At 47.8% G+C, this 26,628-nt stretch overlaps 1 protein-coding gene across 7 annotated transcripts; it reads right to left on the bottom strand.

The window, feature by feature from the left end:
- SIRT5 (sirtuin 5) lies at nucleotides 2,979-25,632 on the bottom strand. 7 transcript variants are annotated; one of them, XM_018039215.1, is made up of 9 exons: nucleotides 25,540-25,632; nucleotides 20,543-20,692; nucleotides 18,771-18,904; nucleotides 17,330-17,555; nucleotides 15,532-15,619; nucleotides 14,700-14,753; nucleotides 13,279-13,402; nucleotides 12,639-12,754; nucleotides 2,979-3,491 (listed from the first exon to the last, which is right to left on the bottom strand). In XM_018039215.1, exons 2-9 carry the CDS (start codon nucleotides 20,655-20,657, stop codon nucleotides 3,416-3,418), a joined length of 933 nt encoding a protein of 310 aa, XP_017894704.1. In that variant the 5' UTR covers nucleotides 20,658-20,692; nucleotides 25,540-25,632; the 3' UTR covers nucleotides 2,979-3,415. The 7 variants fall into 7 exon arrangements, with proteins under 7 accessions (XP_017894704.1, XP_017894710.1, XP_017894707.1 ...); XM_018039221.1 differs by having other exon boundaries at nucleotides 20,543-20,675; nucleotides 25,540-25,591; XM_018039218.1 differs by lacking the exon at nucleotides 25,540-25,632 and adding an exon at nucleotides 25,460-25,529.

Raw genomic sequence — 26,628 nt, 5'->3', positions numbered from 1 at the left:
GAGTTGGTGATGCCATCTAACCATCTCATCCTCTGTCGTCCCCTTCTCCTCCGGCCTTCAATCTTTCCCAGCATCAGGGTCTCTTCCAGGGAGTCAGTTCTTCGAATCAGGTGGCCAAAGTATTGAAGTTTCCGCTTCAGAATCAGTCCTTAATGAACACCCAGGACTGATCTCCTTTAGGATGGACTGGTTAGATTTCCTTGCAGTCCAAGGGACTCTCAGGTGTCTTCTCCAACACCACAGTTCAAAAGCATCAATTCTTCAGCGCTCAGCTTTCTTTATGGTCCAACTCTCTCATCCATACACGACCCAGAGAGCCGCTGGGTCGATCTAAATCAGTATATAGATTCGGCTTCCTCTACTCCACACTCCCCATAAAAGTGCCGCTTCAAAAGGCGGGAGCGCGCCATAGCAGCGGGACCCCATGCCTTGCAGCCCTGTTGGCACTGAGGAGAAACAAGGTGGACAGACCCACAGTTACATCGATCTCGGCACCAAGCGTGCGGTGTGGCAACCTCTGCCGCCCTCTCGCAGGCATCCCTGCCCAGCCCTTGGCCGCTGCCTGTTCTTTGTCCGCACAGACTCTCGCTCCAGACTGCCCCTCCCCCCCCCCAACCTTTAGAACGTGAGCTCAGTGAGAGCAGGGACCCCCACTTCCCAGCTGTGACCCAGGGACCTTGCCCAGTGACTGCCCATCGCACCTCCACTAAGTGATTGAAACCCGGGTACAGGGTATTTTTATGTCCCGCTCCGCCCCTACTACACCTATTTCATCTCTTAGTGTAGGTGGCCATTCAGTGATCTTTGTGTTTTCTCCCACCTGCTCAGCCAGTAAAGAAAACGCCTGCAATGCAGGAAACCCTGGTTTGATCCCTGGATTGGGAAGATCCCCTGGAAGAGGGCATGGCAACCCACTCCAGTGTTCTTGCCTGGAGAATCCCATGGACAGAGAAGCCTGGTGGCCTACAGTCCATGGGGTCACAAAGAGTCGGACAGGACAGAGCGACTAAGCACACACCCATTATACAACAGCAAATGATTCATCATTCTCTGAACTGCTGCTGCTGCTAAGTCACTTCAGTTGTGTCTGACTCTGTGTGACCCCATAGACGGCAGCCCACCAGGCTTCTCTGTCCCTGGGATTCTCCGTCTTGGAGTGGGGTGCCATTGCCTTCTCTGTATTCTCTGAAGAAACCAAGCTACTTCATGCTTACCTTGCAGTTGGACATGCTCTTGTACACAGTCCTCACTTGGAACTCCTATTTATAACTGAAAACCCGCACCCAGGCTGAGTTCCTCTCAAAGCCTTTCAGACACCCTAATGTCCACCCCATCCCCACCCTGCTCATCTCTAGTTGCACTCTCCTATGAATCTTTTTCTGTTACTGTAGCTTCCGTGATGTGTAACACTTTCTGTGCCAGTGGTCCCAACCAAATTCTTGTGAACTCCTTGAAGGAAGGTACAGCCCTCTTAATCACTGTATTTCTAATGTCTATCATAGAGTAGATATTCGATAAATATTAAATTGAATAATCCCTCCTCACATAAATTCTGCAGTATTTTCAATTAGCTTTTCCTTTTCTCGTGGAAGCATCTCCTAGCTTAAAAACAAGAAGTCCAAAACACAAACAAAAAGTATGAAATGGAACCAAAAAAAGCTACAGGAACCAATGGCCTAGTAGGAAGGGGTTTACAAAGGACAGTTCTGAAATATCTGGGCCTTGGTCAGATAGAAATTACAAATTAAAAATATAGTCAGGCTTCCTCCGCCAGCGTACTGGCTTCCACCACTGCTAACACCAGGGCAATGTATATAGAGTGCTCTGTTGAAAAGCTCGAGAACAAACCTCTTAGAAGGGAATGATGGTATATTATGTACAAAGAAGTGTTAACTGTTAGTCGCTAAGTCATGTCCAACTCTTTGTGACCCCATGGACTGTAGCCTGCCAAGCTCCTCTGTCCATGGGATTCTCCTGGCAAGAATGCTGCAGTGGGTTGCCATTCCCTTCTCCAGGGAATCTCCCCAACGTAGGGATCGAACCCGGGTCCCTTGTGTCTCCTGCATTACTGGCAGATGGCAACCCACTCCAGTCAACCCACTCTTGCCTGGAAAATCCCATGGATGGAGGAGCCTGGTAGGTTGCAGTCCCTGGGGTCACACGACTGAGCGACTTCACTTCACTTCACTTCTCTACCATCGGAGTCACCAGAGAAGCCCCGTTTTCATACCGAAACTACACTGTAAGTATTATAAATCCCCTCCTACCGATGCAAAGGATCCTTGGCGTTTATTAAAAGGCGTGACGTGCAAAGGCAGCACAAAGCTTTATGTCACCATGTGGCTTCTCCGAAAGCCAAGGGTGTGAGAGTAAATGCACTTTTGTAAGGGCCGGAAGTGATGTCACCCAGCTGCATAACCCCCGGGGAGCCCACCTGGTCTAAGGGAGTTAGATCTGTCCAATCTTCCAGCGCTGGGTGCTGACGGCCACTCCCCGAGTTGGTCTCTGGTGCTCGCTGACAGCGGGCAGCCCTGGGTCTGCATTAGGTAGGGGGAGTTGAAGGGGGAGCTGTCTTCTTCCTGCTTTACAAAAAAGGTACTCTGAGCATACACTTTTTAAGTCCCATGGGAAAAACTCCCTTCCAGGTTCCATGTCTGGGGAAGCTTGGCAGAGCCCGCAGGGTGTGTGTTTATAACAGTGAGAAATGTCCTTCCGTGTATATGACACTGAGAAGCAGCCCACGGTAGCCTCTCCCTTTCTTCTTCGGCTGTGTTCAGTTTTAGGAAGCTTTGTTTAACCTACATTTGCATCATTCTTTTTTCTCATCCTGATTTTCTACCTTGCTGCTAATTTTCTCTTCCATCCTTGCATGAGTTCTTATTGTAAGCTATCCCCACCCCGAACTTGAGGTTAAGGCAGTCAAACAGGTAAACACTGAAAAGAAAATGTCCCAAACAAAGACAACTCTTGGGCTAACATTTTTATACAATAAATTACCTGCATAGGGAGTGATTTTATTTCCCACCAAACCTTGCACAACAATCAGAAATACCTGAGTTTTACCCCTCTATGTCTATCTTTGCCCGAATAGCAGAAACACAATCAGGAGAATCACTTTGTTTTAGACAATCTAATCACAAAGTTACCCAGTAACCAACCAAACACATCAGACTTATGTTCAGGATCAAACCAAATAACAGGAACTGACTTCAGAAGTCCTGTGACTTCTCCTTCTAAACACGGTTACTACTGTTGCTTCCAAGTCCCCATCAACCATCAGCAGTTTGGATTCCAGCCCAGCAATCAAAAGATATTTTCAGACTTTCCAGTATTTGGCTCACCATCCACAAGACTGCCTCCCATGCTGGTGGCTTGGTACGTAGATGCGCTGAGATTTCTTCCTTCCCCAGGATGGCTATGAAACAGTTTCAGTTTCATGAGGAGCGAGGGCTTCGGGAAGAGTAGTCCCACACGGCCCCTGGAAATGAAACCTGAAAAAGGAGGACGAACACAGCAAACTTATGAGCAAAGTGAGAATTCTGCTTCAGCAAGTCAACTTTCTTAGTCACAGCCAGAATAAAATCCCGATTCCCATAGGAGTCCTAGGCATCTTGGAGCCCAGTTCTTTCATCGAGTTTCTGACAAGGCCAAATGCAGATACTTCAGTATGGGTTGGCACCCTCATTCCCAAGGGAATTTGGGAAAGCAGTTGCTTAGAATTTCAGTTCAGTTCGGTTGCTCAGTTGTGTCTGACTCTTTGCGACCCAATGGACTACAACACTCCAGGCTTCCCTGTCCATCACCAACTCCCAGAGTTTACCCAAACTCATGTTCATTGAGTCGGTGATACCATCCAACATCTCATCCTCTGTCGTCCCCTTCTCCTCCTGCCCTCAATCTTTCCCAGCATCAGGGTCTTTTCCAGTAAATCAGTTCTTTGTATCAGGTGGCCAAAGTATTGGAGTTTCAGCTTCAATATCAGTCCTTCCAATGAACACCCAGGACTGATCTCCTTTAGGATGAACTGGTTGGATCTCCTTGCAGTCCAAGGGACTCTCAAGAGTCTTCTCCAACACCACAGTTCAAAAACATCAATTCTTTGGCACTCAGCTTTCTTCACAGTCCAACTCTCACATCCATACATGACTGCTGGAAAAACCACAGCCTTGACTAGACGACCTTTGTTGGCACAGTAACATCTCTGCTTTTTAATATGCTGTCTAGGTTGGTAATAACTTTCCTTCCAAGGAGTAAATGTCTTTTAATTTCATGGGTGCAGTCACCATCTGCAGTGATTTTGAAGCCCACAAAAATAAAATCGGCCACTGTTTCCACTGTTTCCCCATCTATTTCCCATGAAGTAACAGGACCAGATGCCATGATCTTAGTTTCTTTAATGTTGCGTTTAGAATTCAGGTGCCTATAAATGAGAATTTTATTTTAAGGAGGAAGGAGAGACATGATTGTATTTTGTGACTGCTTTGCCAAACTCATAATTGTAAGTTTTATAAACTCTTATACAACTACATAAAACCGCCTTCACTGGTACTAAGGACAAGAGAAAATGAACCTCATACACCATGCAGACCATAAGGATCCTAACTGAGTCAGCTTGCCCACACCAATCACTGAAATTCACAACTAGCCCTGACCTGTAGTTAAAAAGTAGGAAAAAGAGAAAGATCAAAGAAAGAAGAGAGAGAGAAAAGAAGAAAAAACAATGATTTCTGCTTCCTTCAAGGGAAACCAGTTATGACAGGAGGAAAAAAAGAAACCAACTAATTCTACTGTGTTATTAATAAATGAAAACCAACCGAGGACAATTTAAAATTAAAAAAAAAAAAGCATCTGGTCATATTACTTATTCTTGATACAACACAGATCAAGAATGTTCCCTCTGTGCCATGAATGGACGCCCCTGACCAACTGGCATTTCGGATCCTTCTGCCTCCCCTCCCACAGCCCCACCCCATCCCCACCACTCCCAGCACGAGGAAGGCTGCCCACTAGAAAGCTCCTCCCAGCACAGTCCCTTGAGGACTTCCCAGGAAGCACAGCCAGGCAGAGAGCACTCAGGGACTTCCCTCGACTTGCACCTGTTCTTTCGTGTGCCCCTTTCCACATTCATCCTCCTCCCATTTACCAAAGCAAGTTGCACCTGACCTCACCCATCCCAAATCTTACATGGTGCCTCTTACCCCAGAATGTGAAAACTTAACGGGCTGCCAAACCAAGGGATGTTTGAAACACTGCTGTGGATCTGAGAAAACAAACGGTTTCTAAAGACTGGGTGATATATACAAACAGGGCCATTTCATTCTTGCTTTCAGTTAAAATTGAAAGATGCTCTTACAGAATTGCCAAACAGATCACTAAAGTCGATTCAGGAGTACTCTGGATATTTCAGCATATTAAGATGGAAGGTGGTCCAAAATCTGAGTGGCCAGAACAAAGTTCTTTCATGCCCGGGGTTTATGTGGCCCTGGTTTCTGAGTATTTTATGTATGGTATTGTTGCTGTTCACTTGCCAAGTCGTGTCCCACTCTGCGACACCATGGACTGCAGCCTGCCAGGCTTCCCTGTCCTTCACCATCTCCCAGAGCTTGCTCAAACTCATGTCCATTGGGTCGGTGATGCCATCCGATCATCTGGTCCTCTGTCGTCCCCTTCTCCTCCTGCCTTCAATCTTTCCCAGCATCAGGGTCTTTTCCAATGAGTCAGCTGTTTGCATCAGGTGGCCGGAGCACTGGAGTTTCAGCTTTAGCATTGATATTTAGGACTGATTTCCTTTAACATTGACTAGTTTGATCCCCTGGCAGTCCAAGGGACTCTCAAGAGTCTTCTCCAGCACCACAGTTTGAAAGGATCAATCCTTAGGTGCTCTGTCCTCTTTATGGTCCAACTCTCACATCTGTACATGACTACTTAGTTTTTGCTTTTCTCTATAAAAAGCAAAAACTAAGAATTACAGTTGACATTGAAAAGGTAAGTGTTTAGCTTGGAAAATCTGGCCTGCCACCCCCCAGACTGGAATTAGAGACACAGATACTCGAAACACAATTCCCCCCGCCCCACTCCAAGACAAGCTGCACACGGTCACAGCAGCTCCCTTCTTCGAACGACCACTGCTCTGATGCTCACCAAGGAAGTCTGTCCTCTCAAATCATACACTATCAGACACTTCACTGTTGGAAATGACGGCAGTAAAAAATGAAAGACTCCTGTGCCTGGAGAACCTCAGTCACGTGGCCACAGAGAAGCACCCTGACTTCCAGCCCAGGCGTGGAGCTCCAGGTGCAAACAGCTGAGAGGTGTCTGGGCCCAGTGTTTCACGCCCACCTCCAAGGTCACAGGACCCTGCGACCACGTTGCAGCCAAAGCGGATCTAACCCCTCTCCACACACACAGTCCAGCTAGCTGCTGAGTTGATAAAAAACGGCTTCACTGAAATTTCACCGAAACTCAACCCTCCTTCCACATGCTACAGTAACTCCATCTTTTCCTCTGTTTGGGGACACGCAGCAGGGCTCTCTGGGGTCCCCTGTGCTGCGGTGAGTCAGGAAACCTGATCTTCTTAGGATGCAGGTTTGTTTCCTGTGACCACAGGCGTATTAGGGCTGCAGCACCATGAACTTTGCCTCCTCCTAATGGTACGAAATACTTGGCGTAGATGTGTGTGTGTCTCTGTTAGTCATTCAATCGTGTCCAACTCTTTGCGACCCCATGGACTGTAAGTCACCAGGCTCCTCTGTCCACGAGATTTCCCAGGCAGGGATACTGGAGTGGGTTGCCATTCCGTTCTCCAGGGGATCTTCGCAACCCAGGAATCGAACCCGGGTCTCCTGCATTACCAGGCAGATTCTTTACCGTCTGAGCCAACAGGGAAGCCAGTGGACACTTGAACTAATTCAAAAACCTCACGCTCCACGTATCTACTAAGAGATGCATTTCCCATAGTTTGACTTTTACAGAATTATTAACCAAAATGTATCATTTGTTGTTTTCAACAACTACATAGGATAAATTACTGTGGTGATAATTCCATCTAGAAGAGCTTTTCTGTGGAACAATTTTTAAGGAAACTGAGAATAAATAATTCGTATACTTTGAAGCAGAAGTATAAAATGATAGTCAAAAGATTTTCAAGCATTAAAATACATATAGTATAAATTTCTGTGATAGAAATAGGATGGATGGGGATACAAGTTCAAAGAGAAAAAGAAAAAAATGTGAAGGTTCTCACTGTGAAAAACCCGCTTACATATTTGTTTTGTAAATAATGACGGTGGGTGTCAAGTTGCTGTGTCATTCAGACTCCACAGGATACAATTAAAACCAGGACAACGGCAGCTTTGCTTTTAAATGTCGGTCTCTTATTTCTAGGGCTTCCTCAGTGGCTTAGAGGTAAAGAATCCGCCTGCTAATGCAGGAGACTCAGGATAGATCTTTGGGCCAGGAAGATCCCCTGGAGGAGGGCATGGCAACCCACTCCAGTATTCTTGCCTGGAGAATCCCATGGACAGAGGAGCCTGGTGGGCTACAGTCCATGGGGTCGCAAGAGTCAGACACAACTGAGCGACGAAACCACCACCGCCAGGAGGATTATGAGTATGATTTATGCAACAAAGGTGAGCCCCAATCTGCAGATTCCTACTCAAAGAAAAGGCCTTTGGCTCTATTAAAAAAAAAAAAAAAGTAAACGAATGCCCATTTATGCTTTAAATGAAAATGAGATGCTGACGTGTCGTTTTTTTACTATTCTTGCTTTAAGTGACTTTTTTGGTTAAGGGGCCACTAGGGCCCCACTGCATGGACTAACAGGGTCCTACCAGCTACCTGATGATCTTGGCAGGCAGAGCATTGCCCTTCCCAATCAAATGGGCCAACCATAAATTACAAGTAACCTCTTCACCCTCCTGAGGGGTACAAACATAAACAAGAAACCATCTATGAAGCTGTTTTCTAGCTAAGAGTTCCTGAGACGTCCAAACTCCGCCTGCAGGGCGCTTTCTCTGGGGACACGTCCCCCGCACACACGTTACGAGCCCTCCACACACTACTGACCACCTCCACCTCCTGGAGCGCCCCTCCTCGCCCCCTCTCCACACACACTGGCCTCCTTGCTGTCCCTTGGGCCTCCCGGGCTGGCTGCCACCTTGGGGCCTTTGCCCAGGTGGTCCTCGCACCTGGCAGGCTCTTGGCCCAGAGGTCTCCTAGCGAACCGTTTCTCCTCCTCCAGGGTGGTCAGACCTCTTCTCTCTGATGCCCCCCACCACCCACTGGATCCCAGGCCCGCCTGCTCCCCCCGCCTCTTTCTACCTCTGCTTTTTCCCACGGCCTGATCCCACTCCTCATGGGCCATGCAATATGCACATTTATTATCTTACTGTTCACTGTTTGCCCTCTGAAGCTTCTAGGAGGCCATCTTCACGTGGTAGGATTTTTATTTTGTTTACGAAAATATCCTATCCCAAGCACTCAGAACAGTATCAGTGGTAAAGATTCTTCCTGCCAATGCAGGAGACTCAGGGTCGATCCCTGGGTGGGGAAGATCCCTTGGAGAAGGAAATGGCAACCCACTCCAGTATTCCTGCCTGGAAAATTTCATGAACAGAGGAGCCTGGTGGGTAAAAGTTCATGGGGTCACAAAAGAGTTGGACACATCTGAGTCACTAAACAACAACAAGGTCTAGGACATCAGTTCAGTTCAGTTCAGTCACTCGGTCGTGTCCAACTCTTTGTGACCCCGTGAATCTCAGCACGCCAGGCCTCCCTGTCCATCACCAACTCCCGGAGTTCACTCAGACTCACGTCCATCGAGTCCGTGATGCCATCCAGCCATCTCATCCTCTGTCATCCCCTTCTCCTCCTGCCCCCAATCCCTCCCAGCATCAGAGTCTTTTCCAATGAGTCAACTCTTCGCATGAGGTGGCCAAAGTACCGGAGTTTCAGCTTTAGCATCATTCCTTCCAAAGAACACCCAGGGCTGATCTCCTTCAGAGAGGACTGGTTGGATCTCCTTGCAGTCCAAGGGACTCTCAAGAGTCTTCTCCAACACCACAGTTCAAAAGCATCAATTCTTCGGCACTCAGCCTTCTTTACAGTCCAACTCTCACATCCATACATGACTACTGGAAAAACCATAGCCTTGACTAGATGGACCTTAGTCGGAAACTAATGTCTCTGCTTTTGAATATGCTATCTAGGTTGATCATAACTTTTCTTCCAAGGAGCAAGTGTCTTTTAATTTCATGGCTGCAGTCACCATCTGCAGTGATTTTGGAGCCCCCCAAAATAAAGTCTGACACTGTTTCCACTGTTTCCCCATCTATTTGACATGAAGTGATGGGACCGGATGCCATGAGCTGAGTTTTCTGAATGTTGAGCTTTAAGCCAACTTTTTCACTCTCCTCTTCCACTTTCATCAAGAGGCTTTTTAGTTCCTCTTCACTTTCTGCCATAAGGGTGGTGTCATCTGCATATCTGAGTCTAGGACATAGTAGGTGCTAAATAAACACTCGTGGACTTGGACTAAATTCCAAAGTTTAGAGAAATGGAAAGCTGCCCGACTCGGGGTACAAGGCGTGGGGGGCCCACTGTCCTTGGAAGGCCTTGCACCCCAGTCCCTTGGGTGCACTAATCCCATTTCTGCTTCAACAAATATACAGATCCTTACATGCCAAAGACCCCTGGGGTTGAGAAACAGTCAAATCCCTGATGCTTAAATCCCCAAATACCTAGTCTAATGGTTTCTCAGAAAATCATCCAAGATAACCATCTGGGACAGGGGAAATGACAAAAAACAAAACAGGAACCAATTAACACCTTGAAAATATTAATACATTTCGATGGGAGGCAAATACCATGACTCTGTTTCTAAATTAGAATTGGGGCAAAGAATCCAAACAAGGATTGGATTTGTGCAAGGTCGAAGGAGTCTTGTGAAATCCAAATTTAAAATGTAAGCAGAAATAAATAAATACATAAAATGCAGGCATCATTTCCTACAACCTATTTAGGTAACAAATCAGGTGAAAAGGCAGTATCATTTCAATTTTCATTTTTCCTACTAACCTAGAGCTGGGGCTGGCAAAATGTTTTCTGTAAACAGTCAGAGACTTACTGTTTCATCTTTGCAGGCCAGACAGTCTCTGCTGCAACTCTTTACTTCCATTGTTTAAGTGCAAAAGCAGCCACAGACAATATAGGAACATGTGGCTGTGGCTGGGTGCCAATAAAACTTTATTTACAAAAACGTAGTGGGTGAATTCGGAGAAGGCAATGCCACCCCACTCTACTCTTGACAGGAAAATCCGATGGATGGAGGAGCCTGGTCAGCTGCAGTCCATGACGTTGCAAAGAGTCGGACATGACTGAGACACTTCACTTTCACTTTTCACGTTCATGCATTGGAGAAGGAAATGGCAACCCACTCCAGTGTTCTTGCCTGGAGAATCCCAGAGACGGTAGAGTCTGGGTGGGCTGCCATCTATGGGGTCGCACAGAGTCGGACACGACTGAAGCAACTTAGCAGCAGCAGCAGCAGTAGGTGAATTTGGCCTGCAGGCAGTAGTTTGCTGACATCTGACCTAGGCTAGAGTTCAGCCAACATCTGTTACATGTGAGATGTGAGGAATTTCGGCCTTTGTTAAGATGCATGTTTAAACCAGCTTCTCAGTCACTCTGGGTTTGGTCCCTGTTTGAAAACCCAAGTAGGATGAGAAGATGACCACGCACGCCTCTTCTAAATGTCAGCTTTGATGACGCCCAGATAAAAGCATCGCTGGCTTCACTGATCAGTTATACTCATCTGGGAAAATTCCAAGATGTTGTGGTACAAAGAGTCTTGGCTTCTGAAAAGGTCCACTGAGCATCTGTTGTGGTTCCTGCGGTTGGTGCTATTCAGTTCAGTTCAGTTCAGTCGCTCAGTCATGTCCGACTCTTTGCGACCCCATGAATCGCAGCACGCCAGGCCTCCCTGTCCATCACCATCTCCCGGAGTTCACTCAGACTCACGTCCATCGAGTCTGTGATGCCATCCAGCCATCTCATCCTCGGTCGTCCCCTTCTTCTCCTGCCCCCAATCCCTCCCAGCATCAGAGTCTTTTCCAATGAGTCAACTCTTCACTTGAGGTGGCCTAAGTACTGGAGCTTCAGCTTTAGCATCATTCCTTCCAAAGAAATCCCAGGGCTGATCTCCTTCAGAATGGACTGGTTGGATCTCCTTGCAGTCCAAGGAACTCTCAAGAGTCTTCTCCAACACCACAGTTCAAAAACATCAATTCTTCGGCGCTCAGCCTTCTTCACAGTTGGTGCTGTTCAGATCTGATCAAAGTCTCAGACCAGCGAGAGGCCTGTTTATTTGAACAGAAACACTGCAGGTTTTCAGGATAGGAAGCTGAAGAATTTTTGTTGAGGATGAGTAGCAGCTGATGCAGGTTTTTGGTTTTGGGAGGCCCAACTTATGAAGTGATATCATTACACTCCAAGAATTTCGTCTGAACTTGCAGGGAAAACTGCCAAGTTCATTTTCCTTTCATGTAAAGATGTACACACTGGATGCATATCAGAATCACCCAGGAAGCATATAAAAGGGGGGGCCCAGGCTATACCTCACACCAGTTACATTAGAATCTCCTGAGTGGTACCCAGTCATCAGATTTTAGAAAAAAAAATTTTTAAGATTTTTTTTTTTTAATGTGGACCATTCTTAAAGTCTTCATTGAATTTGTTACAATACTGCTTCTGTTATGTTCTGGTTTTATGGCCAAGAGGCATGTGTGATCTTAGCTCCCCGACCAGGGGTGGAACCCACACCCACTGCACTGGGAGGCCAAATCTTAACCTCTGGATCACCAGGGAAGTTCCCAGTCATCATTTTTAAAAATACATAGTTGAGGTAAAAGTCACCGACTAAAATATTGACAAGATGCTTCAGTAACGTTTTACATTTTACTTATTCATATTGATGTATTAGTTCATAGTCTACCTAATTCTGGAAAGGAAATTAGACTCTTAAGAATATATAAAGTACATTAAAAGGGAAGACAGAAAAGCAGGGGTGAAAAAAAGAAAGCAAAACAAAGGAGATGTAAACTGGAGCCTAGACAGACATGTGAATATCCTACAATAATCTATACTTTCCACACAGATTTGGGGGGGCAGGATCAATATCATTAAATGGCCACAAGTACAAGCATTCTTGGCAATAAGACCAGAGAGGAATTTGCCCAGGGAGCCCCACGGAGAACAGTGGGTGACGGAGTTGTATGTGGGTATCTCCCTGGCTTATGTGCTGAGTCTTCAGCTGACCGGCATCGAAAAGCCATTACTATACTTAGCTTCAACGCATGAATAAAAGTAAAGTCTAAAGCATCAAAGAAGAACTTTCAAAATGTGAAAAACAAAAACCCTACGGCAAACTCCCTGTAAAAAGACATGGCCACCTCAATCTACAGTTAATGCTTTCTTCCATCAATCTACAAATAGCACGTTGTTTTCTTCCATCAATGCAACTACAGACCAAATAAGAAAACATGAACTCTGTTACAAAACCAGGACAGCAGGTAAAATCTGCTTGGATGACCACGTCCAAACCTGCTCAGCGCTGTCCACCTCCCACCCCGGGGACCCCGTACCTGAATCTGTTGGTGGCCGGGGTGGTTTCCGTGTTGAATTCGGCCACTGGCACGCCGCGGGCTGACACCTGGGGGGCAAACATGGCCGCGGGATAGACCACGGAGGAAGTCCCGACCTGCAGAGCAGACAAACGGACGTGCACAAGTGACCACACGGTGGAGAAGCAGCGTCTTTGCAGAAAACCTTACGGAAACTTGGGCCAGTCTGCGGCTGCTGGTGTGAGGGAAGGTAAGCTGGGCGGGATAAATGGAGAATGTCTGGGGGACAAGAGGGCATGGGGAGGCTCCCCTTTGGCTGATCCCTAGAATTTAGGAAGGATATTTTTCATGTTTAGTCACCAAGTCATGTCTGATTGTTTAGAACCCCATGGACTGCAGCCCTCGTGTCTCCCCTTGTCCATGGAATTTCCCAGCAAGAACACTGGAGTGGGTTGCCATTTCCTTCTCAGGGGATCTTCCAGACCCAGGGATCAAACCCATGTCTCCTGCCTTGGCAGGCAGGTTCTTTACCACCAGTTACCTGGTATGAAAAAGAGAGCTGGGCTTGTGGCAAGAGTGGCAAAGAAATGATCTGATCATCACCCAAATTAGTTTTAATTGTTTCTGCTCTTTGAAAAGATCAGGGAAGGCCGTGACTTACCACTAGACACAGGTCACAGAGGGCCAGCTCTTTGTCCACCTCCTCCAGAATGGCAGGGTCCAGGTTTTCTCCAAACCACACCACGTGAGGTCGCAGCAGGCCCCCGCATCCTGCCTCTTCACACCTGTAAGAGTGACGTCCTTAACCCACTCCCAAGACCTACTCTTGGGAAGGCCTGCCTAGGTGGATCGGCAGAAATCGTAGCCTCTATTGTGTCCGGATGCACTGGGGTGATTTGCTGGCGAATGTGTCTCAGCCAACCTTGACCTTCTCTTTCTAAATAGCTTTCTCTTTCCCAGCTACTTCCTTCCACTCAGGCACAGACATGCTCATGGTTAGCTGGACCCAGGAGGACTACTGAACTCAGATTTTCCTTCAACACACAAACCACTTGCTAATGTCATCAATGACTTCCCTCATCTTCTCTCAAATTCACCTCTCTCTTGCCTTGTTGGTAGCCAAGTTCTCCTGTGTCAATTTCCCAAAATCGCTCATCTTTCACGAGCTACTAACCTAGGTCATCTCTAGTCAACGTATTTATTTACGTTCTAAAATAATCTCCCTCAAACTCCATTTTGATCATATTAATTGCCTAATCAAGTTTATTTTAGATCAAAACTTTAGAATTTAGTCATGAAAACTTACTCTTTTAGGTCAAAACTCTGATTTTAGTAATGAAAATCCTTATTAAGAAAAATTCAGAAGGTTCAGTAAACCAGGGAAATGTTAGTGTAATTGGTCATTAGGCAGTAACAAGGCACTTTCACACATTCAGTGCTCTGAGTAGCTCTGCAGCAAAGCAAGATGCTTCAAACTTGGTTCACTCTCGTGGTTCCATATTCATTTGGGCATGTGACATCTTTTTCCTCCGAGTAGTGCCTACCAACGTCACACGGATCTACTGCCCTATGAAACGCTTTGGGAAAGGCCATTTTAAGGTCAAGTTTTGAAACACTGACATAAAAATCTTTCCAAGTTTTTTTGCTATTGTTAATCTGCACAAATTCTGCTCGGACCCATAACTTTACCCCTGTGAGACCTCTTACGGCCTCCATAGCCCTGGATTAGTGACACTGATGAGGAGGAGACAGTGGGGAGGGCAGTAGCTGAGGCTTCCTGACCAGTTAGGTCCGGGATGCCAGCCACGCTTCACACACATCGGGGGAATGTCTACAACCAGCAGCTTCTGAGACGTTCCAGACCTCAAATGATCCCACCACTACACAGAGGAGAAAGGGACAGGACAGATGTACTTCTCTTAAGCCTGGTTTGGTTCACCCTTTGTCCTTTCACCCTTGACCTCATGGGTCAGGGCTGGTTTCTGCATTGGCATATTTCAGAGGCATCTCACCAAGTGAACTTAGATTTGGACTCCTACTAATTTTTTTTTTCCAAACACAGATCAAAGTCTTTTTACTCACCGGGGCAGTTTCTCCACTGGAATTCCGGCATCTTGAGTTTGGGGGTCTGGAGCCCTGAAGTAAATAATATTAGAAAAGGAAGAATGTTACTGATGTAATCAAAGAACAAAGAAATAAGATAACCCAGTAAGATTGTCTCTTTGCCTGGCCATCTATGGCACAAAACCTCTGATGAATACACACTGGCTTATAGGAGGATGAGGAGGGTAGACACAAACAATTGATTATCAGTGGTTCTACCTCAAGCGAGGGAATATGTACGGGAGAGGGGGTGTAGTACTGTTGCGCTAAGGAGAGTTTCATGATTTGCATCATGTATGTCACTGCAATTTCAATCACCTGCAATGATATTATATTAATAAGTTACTTGTACAACTTATACCAATGACTAGGTAGAATTTTTCTCAATATTTTGAGTCTACTCTTAATTTTTCCCCCAATTATACTGTTTACAATAGTAAATGTTCATCATAGACATGTTGGAAGGTTCAGAAAGATATAAATCAAAATTGCCATAATCCTACTGTCCCTGTTAATATGTTGTTGATTTTCTTCTGGACGTTTATCTACATACAGATACGTCAACATGGTGAGGGTGGATGTGTCTCTAAATACAAAGCTGGGATCATAATGTATAGAGTTAGAGCCTGTTATTTTCACTTACTGTAACCTGTGAGCAAAATATTTCCCTTACAATATAGCTGTACTGTCTCTAGCTTTATGTCTCATAAATATCCATGGGAGTCATAGATGAATGTTCAATTTCTTCATGTTTATAGTCAACTGAAGAGGCAAAACAGCACACACCTATTCCAGAGTGCAGTATACTCACCCTTTTCCTGATAAAGCCGGACAAATTGGACTCTTATAGTTCTCAGCCACAACTCCACAAGAGGTACATCGAGTCTTAAATAAGCTGCCTGAAAAACCCAAGTCGAACAAGACCGGAATTTAGTATAATCGGGAGCAACGGACTCCACGTCTAAACGAGTACAAAATGATTTAGTTTCTATACATCACTTTAACAAATGCACCCATCCCAGCTTTCATGGGAAACCTCAAGGCATGTAGCAAGATGGAAAAAGCCAGAACACATGCCCTCCTGGACTTCGTAATCAGGAGAGGAGAGAGGGACAGGAAGTAAGTTACTGCATAACCAAGGAGCTCTCTGATCACCCAGGTGTTCAGGTGGAATCCAAATGTGCAACAGGGTAGAAGAAGACAACCTAACCCTAAGGGCAGGATTTACTGAGAATACGCCTGATGGAGGCTCAGTAGCTTGGGATGTTTTACAAAATCTTAATATTGACTTAGTAAAGCTTGAATCTTTTCTACAAAAGCAGCTCAATAAATAATCAAATAATAAATGAAGAAAATAATCATTAAAACTGGCAAAGACTTACTGAGCTTAACCCATAGAAGGTGACCTCAGTTCGCTACATAGTCAGCGTTGAGCAGGTCACACAGCAGGGGACACACGCTGGTCCATTCTCTCCAGGCCTCCTTCTTTGAGAAACCAACCCCCTCCTCTGTCCCACGCCAAGCTGATGGAGCTGTCAGTCACATTCCCCAAATACAAGCTGGGGCACAAGTTCCAGACTGGTCCAATTGTGGCATACTGTCCCTCCAGCAGTAGTGTTTGGTCAAAAAGGACAATGAGGGTCAGGCCATCCAGAGATTTATTTTCTGAGGAGATGGTTAAACTGGAGGAAGGGAGCGTGGAGCCCCACTGGGTCACTGCTTCTGGAAATTCTGCAATTTGAAATGCATTTATTTGGACTGAATTTTTGTAGACTATTAAAGGGCTTCTATGGATGGCTCAGCAGTAAAGAATTTACCTGCAATGCAGGAGATGCAGGTTCAGTCCCTGGGTCAGGACAGTCCTCTAGAGGAGGAAATGGCAACCCATTCCAGTATTCTTTCCTGGGAAATCCCACAGACAGAGGAGCCTGGCGGGCTACAGTCCAAATGGTAGCAAAGAGTTGGACACGACTGAGCGGCTCAACACAGCATCACAGACTATCCAATGCCCTTGGGAAGAAATTCTGGCATACCCATTTATGCTCTCGTGTGAACAAATTCATTAGATTTTCAGTGAGAAGAGGGAAGAAGAGGGTGTCAGTGAAAGCAGAGAAGAGAAACCAGAGGGACCCCAGACAAGCTCCTCGGTGTCACAGACCCGGTGGGCTCCCAGGAGGGAAGGTCACTGAGCTGGCAGCCCCCTTAAGGCTCCAGGGTGGAGAAGGAACACAGCCGGAGCGGACAGTGCCCACGGTGCAGGGGCAGGGCAGGGCAGGGAGAGTAAATGGACCTCCCAGGGATGCCAGGCCTTCGCAGCCTGAATCCTGCTAGAGCCCTAGCTGTTCAATGGCCCAAACCTCCCGCTTCCTGGCGCCCAGGTGGGGGTGGGGTGGGGACCATCTGGGAGCACAGGGTCCCCACAACAGGACCCCCGGGGAGGGGAGAGCACGCAGGGACGCAGACCGGCTTCTCCAGGCCAGGCAGTCTGCGTGCCAGACCCTGGGGTCCTGGCACCATGCTGCTCTGACTCGGTGGACCCAGCTGGGCCCCAGCAGCACAGGTGTTTTCTGGTCTGGTTTCCCCTCCCATGAAGACCAAGGGCCTCTCACCATGGATTTCCAGAAGATTCCTGGTGCCAGCCTTGCGGTGCAGCTCGTCGATGTTCTGAGTTATGACCACCACCTGTCGGCCCTGCCTGTGCAGCCGGGCCTGGCACTCGGCAATGGCCAGGTGCCCGGCGTTGGGCTCCTTGCTCTGCACCACCTCCCGCCGGTAGTGGTAGAACTCCCACACCTGGGACGGGTTCCGGGCGAAGGCCTGCGGCGTGGCCAGGTCCTGGGGGGCAGGCAGGAGGCGGGGGTTAGGGGGGAAAGAAGGGCTGATGTTCTGGAAGCCGGGCCGAGGGGGTACTGGACTTAGGTGGGAGGACACTCCCAGGCGCCCTTGGCTGTGGGCGGCAGGCACACAGTTCCGGGGGGTGTCCTGGGAAGGTTCACATGGGGCCCTGGAGAAATTAGGTTTAATTTCCCCAGCAAGATCGTAACCTGTCCCATCTTCTACTCAGGTGAGCTACGAACATAGAGCAACACGTGGGAAGGTAACTTAGGCTGGAAGCCACGTTTTCATGGAGCTCCACATGACATGATGGCTATCTCATTTATCCAGGAAAAGTAAAATGCAAAACGCCCAACTGAGCTATAATGGCCATAGTGGGAAAACTCGGTTTTTATAGGTCCACACACACATACAACTACACATTAAAAAAAAAAAAAAGCTGTATACATTATAGTAATAGGATATATAAAATACATATTTTTAAAAGTATGATTCCTCCAAACTTCCCTGGTGGTACAGTGGATAAGAATCCACCTGCCAATGCAGGGTTTGATCCCTGATGAAGGAACAAAGATCCCACCTGTGCACAGTGTAGCCAAGATAAATAAATAAAAATAAATACAGTAAAAAAAAAAAAAGAAATGTTATACACCTTGACTGTGGTGGCAGTTGTACCACTATATATACATCTGTCAAAACTCACTGAACTGTACACTCAAAATTGGTGATTTTTATTGCATGTATATTATATCTTAATAAAAACTGAATTTTAAAAACTCCGTGCCCCCAGAGAACTTATATTCTAATGACCTTTGTACAAAGTTTTGAGCATCAAGGCCTAAGCCTTTAACAACTCAACACTGGTTTTCATTTGTAAAGTTCACAGGAACTTTTTAAAAATGTGTAATTCTTAATTTCAACATGAATAGAAAAGTAATGAATTATGCTAACCAAAGTTTCCCGGTTCCACTTTGGTTACTAGAGGAAATCCAATTGCTATCTGAATAAGGATAATCAATACACAACAAGAAAGAAAGAAAAGAGGCGGGTTTGCTGAGGTTATAACCCTATGGACTTTGTGTCAATGCCAAAAAGAACAGGATAAAAGGGTCACAGAAAATTTCAAAACATTCCCCTCTGATAGAGATTCTGAGTCAAACTGTTAAACGGCTTCATTCAGAAAGAGCCTTTCAGAGTTCTGGAAACATTACCAACCTGGGCTTTCCATTTTCTCCAGTAACCTCCCTCTCCTCTGAACGTCGGAACCCCACTCTCAGCACTGATGCCAGCCCCGGAAATGACAACTATGTGCTTGGCTTTTGCAAAACACTTCCGGAAGTCAGCCATATCTAAAGAGAGGAAAATCTTGGTCAATCCAGTGTTTCATTTGGACATTTACGTCCCGGTTCAATTGCTTATATTTTGAAACTTGACCTTGCATGAAATTATACTTTTAAGATAACCAAATAAAAATCTTCCGATGCGATGAAGATGGCCCTATGCACCTTGTGTGAGAGAACGACGTCTGCAGAAAGGGGCGGGGGTCTGGGGTGAACTGCCCGAGCTCTGAGCCCCAATCTGCCCACTCCCCACCCCCACCATCTCCCACGAGTGGGATCCTATGTGAACTGCTGACCCTCTGCTGTCTGGGTCTCCTTAGCTGTTTCATGTGCACAAGCGTGCTTTCCTGAGAGCGGGGCTGCTGGGAGGATTAAAAAAGGCTTCCCAGGTGGCGCAGAGGTAGAGAACCTGCCTGCCATACAGGAGACGCAAGAGGCGTGGGTTCAACCCCTGGGTTGGGAAGATCCCCTGGAGAAGGAAATGGCAGCCTGCTTCAGTCTTCTTGGCTGGGAAATCCCATGGACAGAGGAGCCTGGCAGGCTATAGTCCATGGGGTCGCAGAGTTGAAACTGACTAAGCACACACACACACACACACACACACACACACACACACACACACACACACAGAGTGGGAATGCATCTTCCTTCTTAAAAGTAAAAGCAAGCTTGTATGGTGTGAGGGCTGACCTCAGGCCCACTGGACCCCAAAAGCCGTCCCTTCCTCCCCAAATTCACTTCCCTTGGAGGATCCTGCTAATTCCAGCTTCCCTCAGCATCACTACCAGGGTGAGGACAAGGGCCCCTCCCCATGAACAAATGCTCCGTCCCACTCTGGACACACTCTTCTCTACAGCTCCAGGGAGACTTGGTCTTCTTAACAAGACGGCCCCAGAGACCTGGGGTAACGGAAGGGGACTGAACGCACAGAATGACTCGGCAGCAGGGAGTCATAGTCACTGCCCACAGCGTGCACCCCAGGACACAAGGGCTGGCCCTCCATCTCCAGGCATCCTCCTGCCCAAGCTCAGACCCACGGGGGCAGCAGCTCGCCTTCCGTGAGGGCTTCCTGTGTCCAGGCTCTGCGCCGAGCACTTGGGCATCACAAGGTGGCCTGAGCCAAATAGCATCATCCCAGGATAAGGATCAAGAGCCAGACTGGGAACTGCCGTTTTCTCTCCTGCAGCGGAGACTTGGTCCTGGCACCGCCTCTGGCTCCCGCTGTCCTGGGCGCTGCAGCTCTGCAGCCCTCGCATGCGGGATAAGGAAAGGTTGTATCCCAACCGGCCGGGCCTGAGTGGTTCACAAGCTGTGGGAGCTCCCTCCATGCCCACGCTGGGAGAAGCCAGTGTGGGCCCGCATTGCCTCTGGCTGGCCCAGGCCACCCAGTCAGGGTCTGCTGGGCACAGGCCACCTTCCAAGTGTAGCCAATCGGTGCTAAGGCACTAAAGGTTTGAGCAAGACCAGAAGCAGGCTCCTCGGTTGACGGAGTGGGCTCTCTGGTCTCCCCGGGAGGCAGTGGCGACCAAGGCTAACTAACTCTTGGACCAATCAAGCGCCCCTCAGACATGAAACCAGTGATGGAGAGAAGGAAGGAAGAGAGTGGGCTGCAGAGGGAGGTGATGGCACCGTGTATGAAAGACCTACTTGAACTTGGCCGAGCCATTGTTAGGCAAATCTTGGTTTGTGTGGAGATTGGAGACTTCAGTCCACAGTACAGCTGGGAAAACAATCGGTTTGGGACGATCCAGAGAGGTGGCATCAGGTTTTCTGTGTTGCGCTAACAATTGAGATGGACTTTAGAAAAATCACAAAACAAACAGAAACAATCAGAAAACGTTCATATTTCTACAAATATATACACACACACACACACACACCCATATGGGCTTCCCACGTAGCACAAGTGGTAAAGAACGGGCCTGCCAATTCGGGAGCTATAAAGAGGTGTGGGTTCAATCCCTGGGTCCGGAAGATCCCCTAGAGGAGGGCATAGCAACCCACTCCAGTATTCTTGCCTGGAGAATCCCCATGGACAGAGGAGACTGGTGGGCTGCAGTCCAGTCATGGATGGACATGAGTTTGAGTGAATTCCGGGAGTTGGTGATGGACAGGGAGGCCTCGCATGCTGCGATTCATGGGGTTGCAAAGAGTTGGACATGAATGAGCGACTGAACTGATTGACTGACTCTTAAGTGCTCTGAGGTGCCTAGAAGAGTGGTTTACAAAGTATGGTTCCCAGACCAGCATCATCCCGAGATCTCATCAGAAATGTAAAGTCATAGGCTCCACTCCAGACCCACTGAACCAGGAACTCTTCAGGCAGGGCCCCCATCTGGCTCCAGGTGATTTTGATGAACACTCAAGTTTGAGAACCACAGCCTTAGAGGTTTAGGAAGGAGTTAGATGGGAAAATTCATTTGAAAAACAGGTTCTGATACTTTTAAAAAGGTATGAGAGCCATTGGCTTGACTTCGAGTCAAAATACAGTTTCTATGAGGATGTAAATTCTAACTGAGAACTGAACGAGGCCGGAAAGATATGTACCGTAACAACAAATGGGATTAAGATGAGATCATGTCAAAGAAATCTGTGAGTCTTAAAGCACACTGACTAAATCTTTATCTATCCCTGAGGAGTTAGACAGGGATAACGGAGAAAGACAAAGACACAGAGAAAGGCAATATTCACATCCATGACATCAAAAGGGTAGCTGACATATCTGACTTTTACCTAGTGGAAGAACGCAAATTGTTGGAAGAACTCAGGATTAAAGTTTTGTAGGTACAGGAAAAATAGAAAAAGAACACATTTGCCAACATTTTACAATCCCTTTGGAGGACAACTTACCAAAATTACAAATCCACTTGCCCTTTGACCTAGCAATCCCGTCTGGACATTTTTACGACAGTGAGACTCACACACCTTCAACATGACGTATCTACAGAGTTGTTGTTTGGAAGAGTCTAGAACAACCTACATGACCATCTGCAGGGGATGAGTTCAATAAACAAGGACACATTCACAATACGCAGCATGGTTGCTATAAACAAAGAATGCGTGTATGATTCTTCCTGTATGACATTCTAGAGTGCAAAGAGTACTTATTTGCATGTGTTTAAAAAAAAAAAAATATGGTCCCAAGACATTAGTAACAAGAATGAGGATGAGAATCAGGATGTATGGAGACGAGAGTGGAAGCAAGGATTTTCAGTAGATGTGTTTCTATGCATTGTGAGAGCTCTCCGGGGAAAGTCCAGGAACACACGGGCAGCTGAGCAAGTGCAAGGAGGGAGAAGCTCACGGTGAGGGGCTGCAGGCATATTGGTGACATATTGGTGACTTTGGTGGTGGTGGCTTAGTTGATAAGTAGTGTGTCTCTTGCAACCCCATGGACTGTAGTCTGCCAGGCCCCTCTCTCCATGGGACTTCCTGGCAAGAATACTAGAGTGGGTTGCCATTTCCTCCTCCAGGGGATCTTTCCAACGTAGGGATCGAACCCGAATCTCCTGCCTTGCAGGCAGATTCTTTACCAGTGAGTCACCAGGGAAGCCCGTCTCGATGAAGTCAGGACTCAGAACAGGATTTGGGCTTGTGCTGGGTGGGAGAAGGAAATGGCAACCCACTCCAGCGTTCTTGCCTGGAGAATCCCAGGGATGGAGGAGCCTGGTGTGCTGCCGTCTGTGGGGTCCCACAGAGTTGGACACGACTGAAGCGACTTAGCAGCAGCAGCAGCAGGGAGAGTCATGGAAGGAGGCTCTGATCTACACTGGATGTTGTCTGGGAAAAGTTTCCTTTTATTGGATATTTCAAGGAACATGATCTGAAGAGGAGGGAGTGAAGTAAAGCTTGAGCTGGGATTGGTCAAGAGGCAACAGGCCCTCCTACTAGCCAGGATAGGAGGGTGTCTTGTCATTTTCGTGGTTTAGAGAAAGTTCTTATTTAGACGGAAAGCGTCTGTCTACAATGTGGGAGACCTGGGTTCGATCCCTGGGTCAGGAAGTTCCCTGGAGAAGGAAATGGCAACCCACTCCAGTACTCTCGCCTAGAAAATCCCATGGACGGAGGAGCCTGGTGTCCATGGGGTCGCAAAGAGTTGGACACGACTGAGCAACTTCATTTCACGTCACACCTAATTATGAAGTCTTATTTTGTCCTGATTCATCATGATTACAGTGTAGCCTTGTTTGATGTTGGTGTCCTGTGAAATTAGTTACGTTCAACAGGCCTATCAGATAGTAGCATGTCAAAGGCCTATCAAGTTATGAATGGATAAATAAACTGTGGTTCATCCATTAACAGATATAGCTCATCACTGGCTGTATTTCATCCAGGGAAATACTATTCAGCCTTGTAGTTAAAAACTACAAGTTTAGTTTAACTAAAACAGTAAGTTTTAGTTTCATAGTTAAAACTTAAAAAGGTACTAAAAAGCTAGAGTATTTCAAACTGCTGCTGATTGTCAACTGGAAATTAGATGAAAGTCGAAATTGTAATGTTAAATAAAAAACATTTACAAGACAAAAAAAATGAGTTTTTTTTAATGAATGTGGGAACTGTTTTGCTAAATTTTCCATTAATTTACAAGATATTCTCCAAGTCTCTCAGTAAATGTGAAAACAAAGGAAAGGTCTTAAAAAAAAAACTTAAATTTTTTTAATAAACACTGTTTTAGAACAGTGCCACCTGAATTTTATCTCCACAATTTGTAAATGCTCAGAACAGAAGTCTATTTTCAATATGCTTTGTTGTTGCTGTTTAGTCGCTCAATTGCAACCCCATGGACTATATATAGCCAGCTGGGCTCCTCTGTCCATGGAATTCTCCAGCCAAGAGTACTGCAATAGGCTGCCATTTCTTTCTCCAGGCGATCTTCCCAACCCAGGGATACAGCCAGCGTCTCCCGCATTGGCAGGCGGATTCTTTACCACTGTGCCACCTGAGAAACATTTTCAAGATGCTACTGCAAAGTATTCATCAGAAGAATCCTCTGTGTCAATATTTATGTGCTTTTCTGGGGGATCAGAATGGACAGTAGTTCTAGCTGCCACAAACTCAACCCAATTCAAACGCCAAAGCAAATATCTCCAAAGCAAATATCGGGAGGGTAAGAAGGCCCCCACTATGCTGAGTCAGAGGAGGAAGACATCAGTTTGTCTGGTCCAAAAGCCCTCAGGGTGAAAACTGCCCTGGGTAAAGCCTCCAATTATCCGGCCCTGATTTGACTTTCAGGTGGCAAGTAAGGCTTCAGGGAAGAAAATAAACTCATTCATCCCAATCATTGGGAGCTTTCTGAGTGCAGGATAGGTTCTCAAACACTGACATTAGTCTCGGTGAATGGCAATCCTCACTTAACCAGGCTTTTTTGGGAAACCTGGAACTCACCTACTCAATTAGAAAATCAGAAAAATGTCTCTGTGTTCCCTGTTGAGAAAGGGGGCACCTCAATTCTTAAAAATACAATAATACAATAAATGTAAGGTTATATGAGGAATTTGAGAGAAAAAGCATTTACAAAACATGAAAGTACATCGAGAGGGAACTACAAAAACTCCCAAGGGTGTTCAATAAATACTTTTTGAACACCTATGAGTCAAACAAATGCGAAGTACCAGGCCCCAGCTATCAGCTCTGGGAGACTCACTTCCTCTCCCCAGTTCACCGCTGGCTCTTATCTAGGTCACCAGCCCGCTCCACCTTGCTAAACCCAGCGGTCCACCGGGATCAGGTCCAGCCTCTGACCCCTTTGATCACATCTTGGGGAACCTCTCGCTGCTCCTGGTTTTCCTCCTACCTCGCTGGATCGCTCACCCTCCCGGGGCTTCACCAGTGCCCGCCTCGGATGTCCAACACAAGGCTCCCAGCTCACAGTCAAGCCTCAACTCTTGAACGTCCCCCCAAAAGCCTTAGGTAGCCATCCTCCTTGGCCCCCACTTCTCCCTTTGGCTCAAGTCTCACACTCACACAACCCGATATACCCCCAGCAACTGCAGCTTTACAACTGTGTCCCAACCCGGCCGCGCCTCCCACGCCCACCATCCGGTCCAGGCCTCCCCATGTGCCACTCGGCCTGCAGCAGGGCCCGGAGGGCCTCTACTCAACGGGGACACCCTACCCCGAGTCCCCAGGGCCACCCCTCCTTCACGGCGACCTACCAGGCCCACCCGCCCCGGGCACCTGACTTTACAACCTCGTTTCTGGTCCCCTCCCTCGCCTCTCCGGCCGCAGCTAGCACCCCGCGCCGTGCCGGGAAGACCCCCGATCTCCGGCCTCCGCACGCGTGTCTGCCGGCGGTGTGGGGGACTGCCAGCTGAATTCACCCGAAGAAACGGGGTCCGCGCCCCATTCCCTTCCTCGCCCTCCCCTTCCCCGCCTCGCCCTCCCCGTTCCCCACCCCACCTCCACTCTCTCCCCTTCCCCACTTCCCCTGTGCCCTTTCGCCTCCCCTCCAACCCTCGCGGACCCCGGAACCGGCCGAGGCAATTGATCCGCGCATGCGCGCCCCAGTGGGCCGCCCCTCACAACCCCGCGCCCTCCCCGGGAGCCCCGCTCCACGGCGCCCACCCGGCCCCCTGTGCTCGATCGCGACCCTCGGAGTCCAGGGAGGCGGCGGAGAGCACGACCCGGCCCCGGCGCCCACGCACCTGTAGGAGGCGGGGACCGCGGCGGATCCCGGGCGCGGGGGCTGGACAACGAGCCTGGGGGCGGAGCGGCTCGAGCCGCCTACCCAGGGCTGCAGCGGCCCCTGCCGGAGGCCCACAGCTGATCCGGCTCCCGAGCCCTGGAGGCTGGTCCCTGGGCCTGCTTGTCGCACAAGATTGTTTCTTTGCATTTCTTTCTTGGGGCGGGGCGGGGGGAGGGGGTCCCGGCGGGGGAAGGGACCGGCTGTTGCCTCGTCTTTGTGAGCTTCCTAGACGTGTCGTGAAAGACGGATGAGCTGCTTTCTTCTTTGAGTCTGCAGCTAGCTGGACCGCACTACTTAGCCACAGAGCATGTGAAATATTGGGGTGGCTTTCCCCGAAACGCTATTTCCAGTGAAGGTTAGCGGGGGTTCCCAGGCCTGCCTACCAATGACGAGCGCTGGTGCTGAGAGCCTTACCCTGCGTCGGAAGGGACCAGTTTCCAGGCCTCGAGTACTCTGTGATCTCCGTGACTCCCCGCGTCTGATCGCCCTTAAAAGCAGTCCTCTTTCTTTGTCTTTGATTCAGTCTTACAGCCAGAACTAATTTTCCGAGAATAGAATTGTTTCTGGACTGACCAGTAATCCTAAAGGGAGGTGGTCTGAGAACTTGGGTGCATAGAATGTGATGTTAGCATTTGTTTTTCCAACTCTGACCTCAACCGCCCCCCTCAGTTTGGCTGGAAGTCCCACCCGCTTTGGAACCCCTCTTGCTCCCGCAGGTTATATCAGTCTCCGGGGGCCCTATGGGGCCCAGGAAAATTGGAGAAGGGTCTTATGTCTGGCTGCTACTTTTTCTGTAACATATATATGGCACTTTGTACCAGACACCTCTAAGAACTTCACGTGTCTTAACCAGTTAAAATCTTCCCCATCCAATAAAAGATATACAGTTATTCCCACTTTACAGACAGGGAAACTGAGGCACAAGGCGGTCAAGTAACTACTCAAGATAGGCTGTTGAATAGCAGAGCTGGGGTTTCCGCCTAAATGCTTTGGCTCCAGCCACAGGGGTCTGCGCCACTGCCTGTACTGCCTCTCCTTAACATGTTAA

This window comes from Capra hircus, chromosome 23 (genome assembly GCF_001704415.2).
Source record: "Capra hircus breed San Clemente chromosome 23, ASM170441v1, whole genome shotgun sequence".
Classification (NCBI taxonomy): domain Eukaryota; kingdom Metazoa; phylum Chordata; class Mammalia; order Artiodactyla; family Bovidae; genus Capra; species Capra hircus.
Note: the sequence above shows the minus strand (reverse complement) of the source record. Positions and strands in the feature narration are given on the sequence as shown.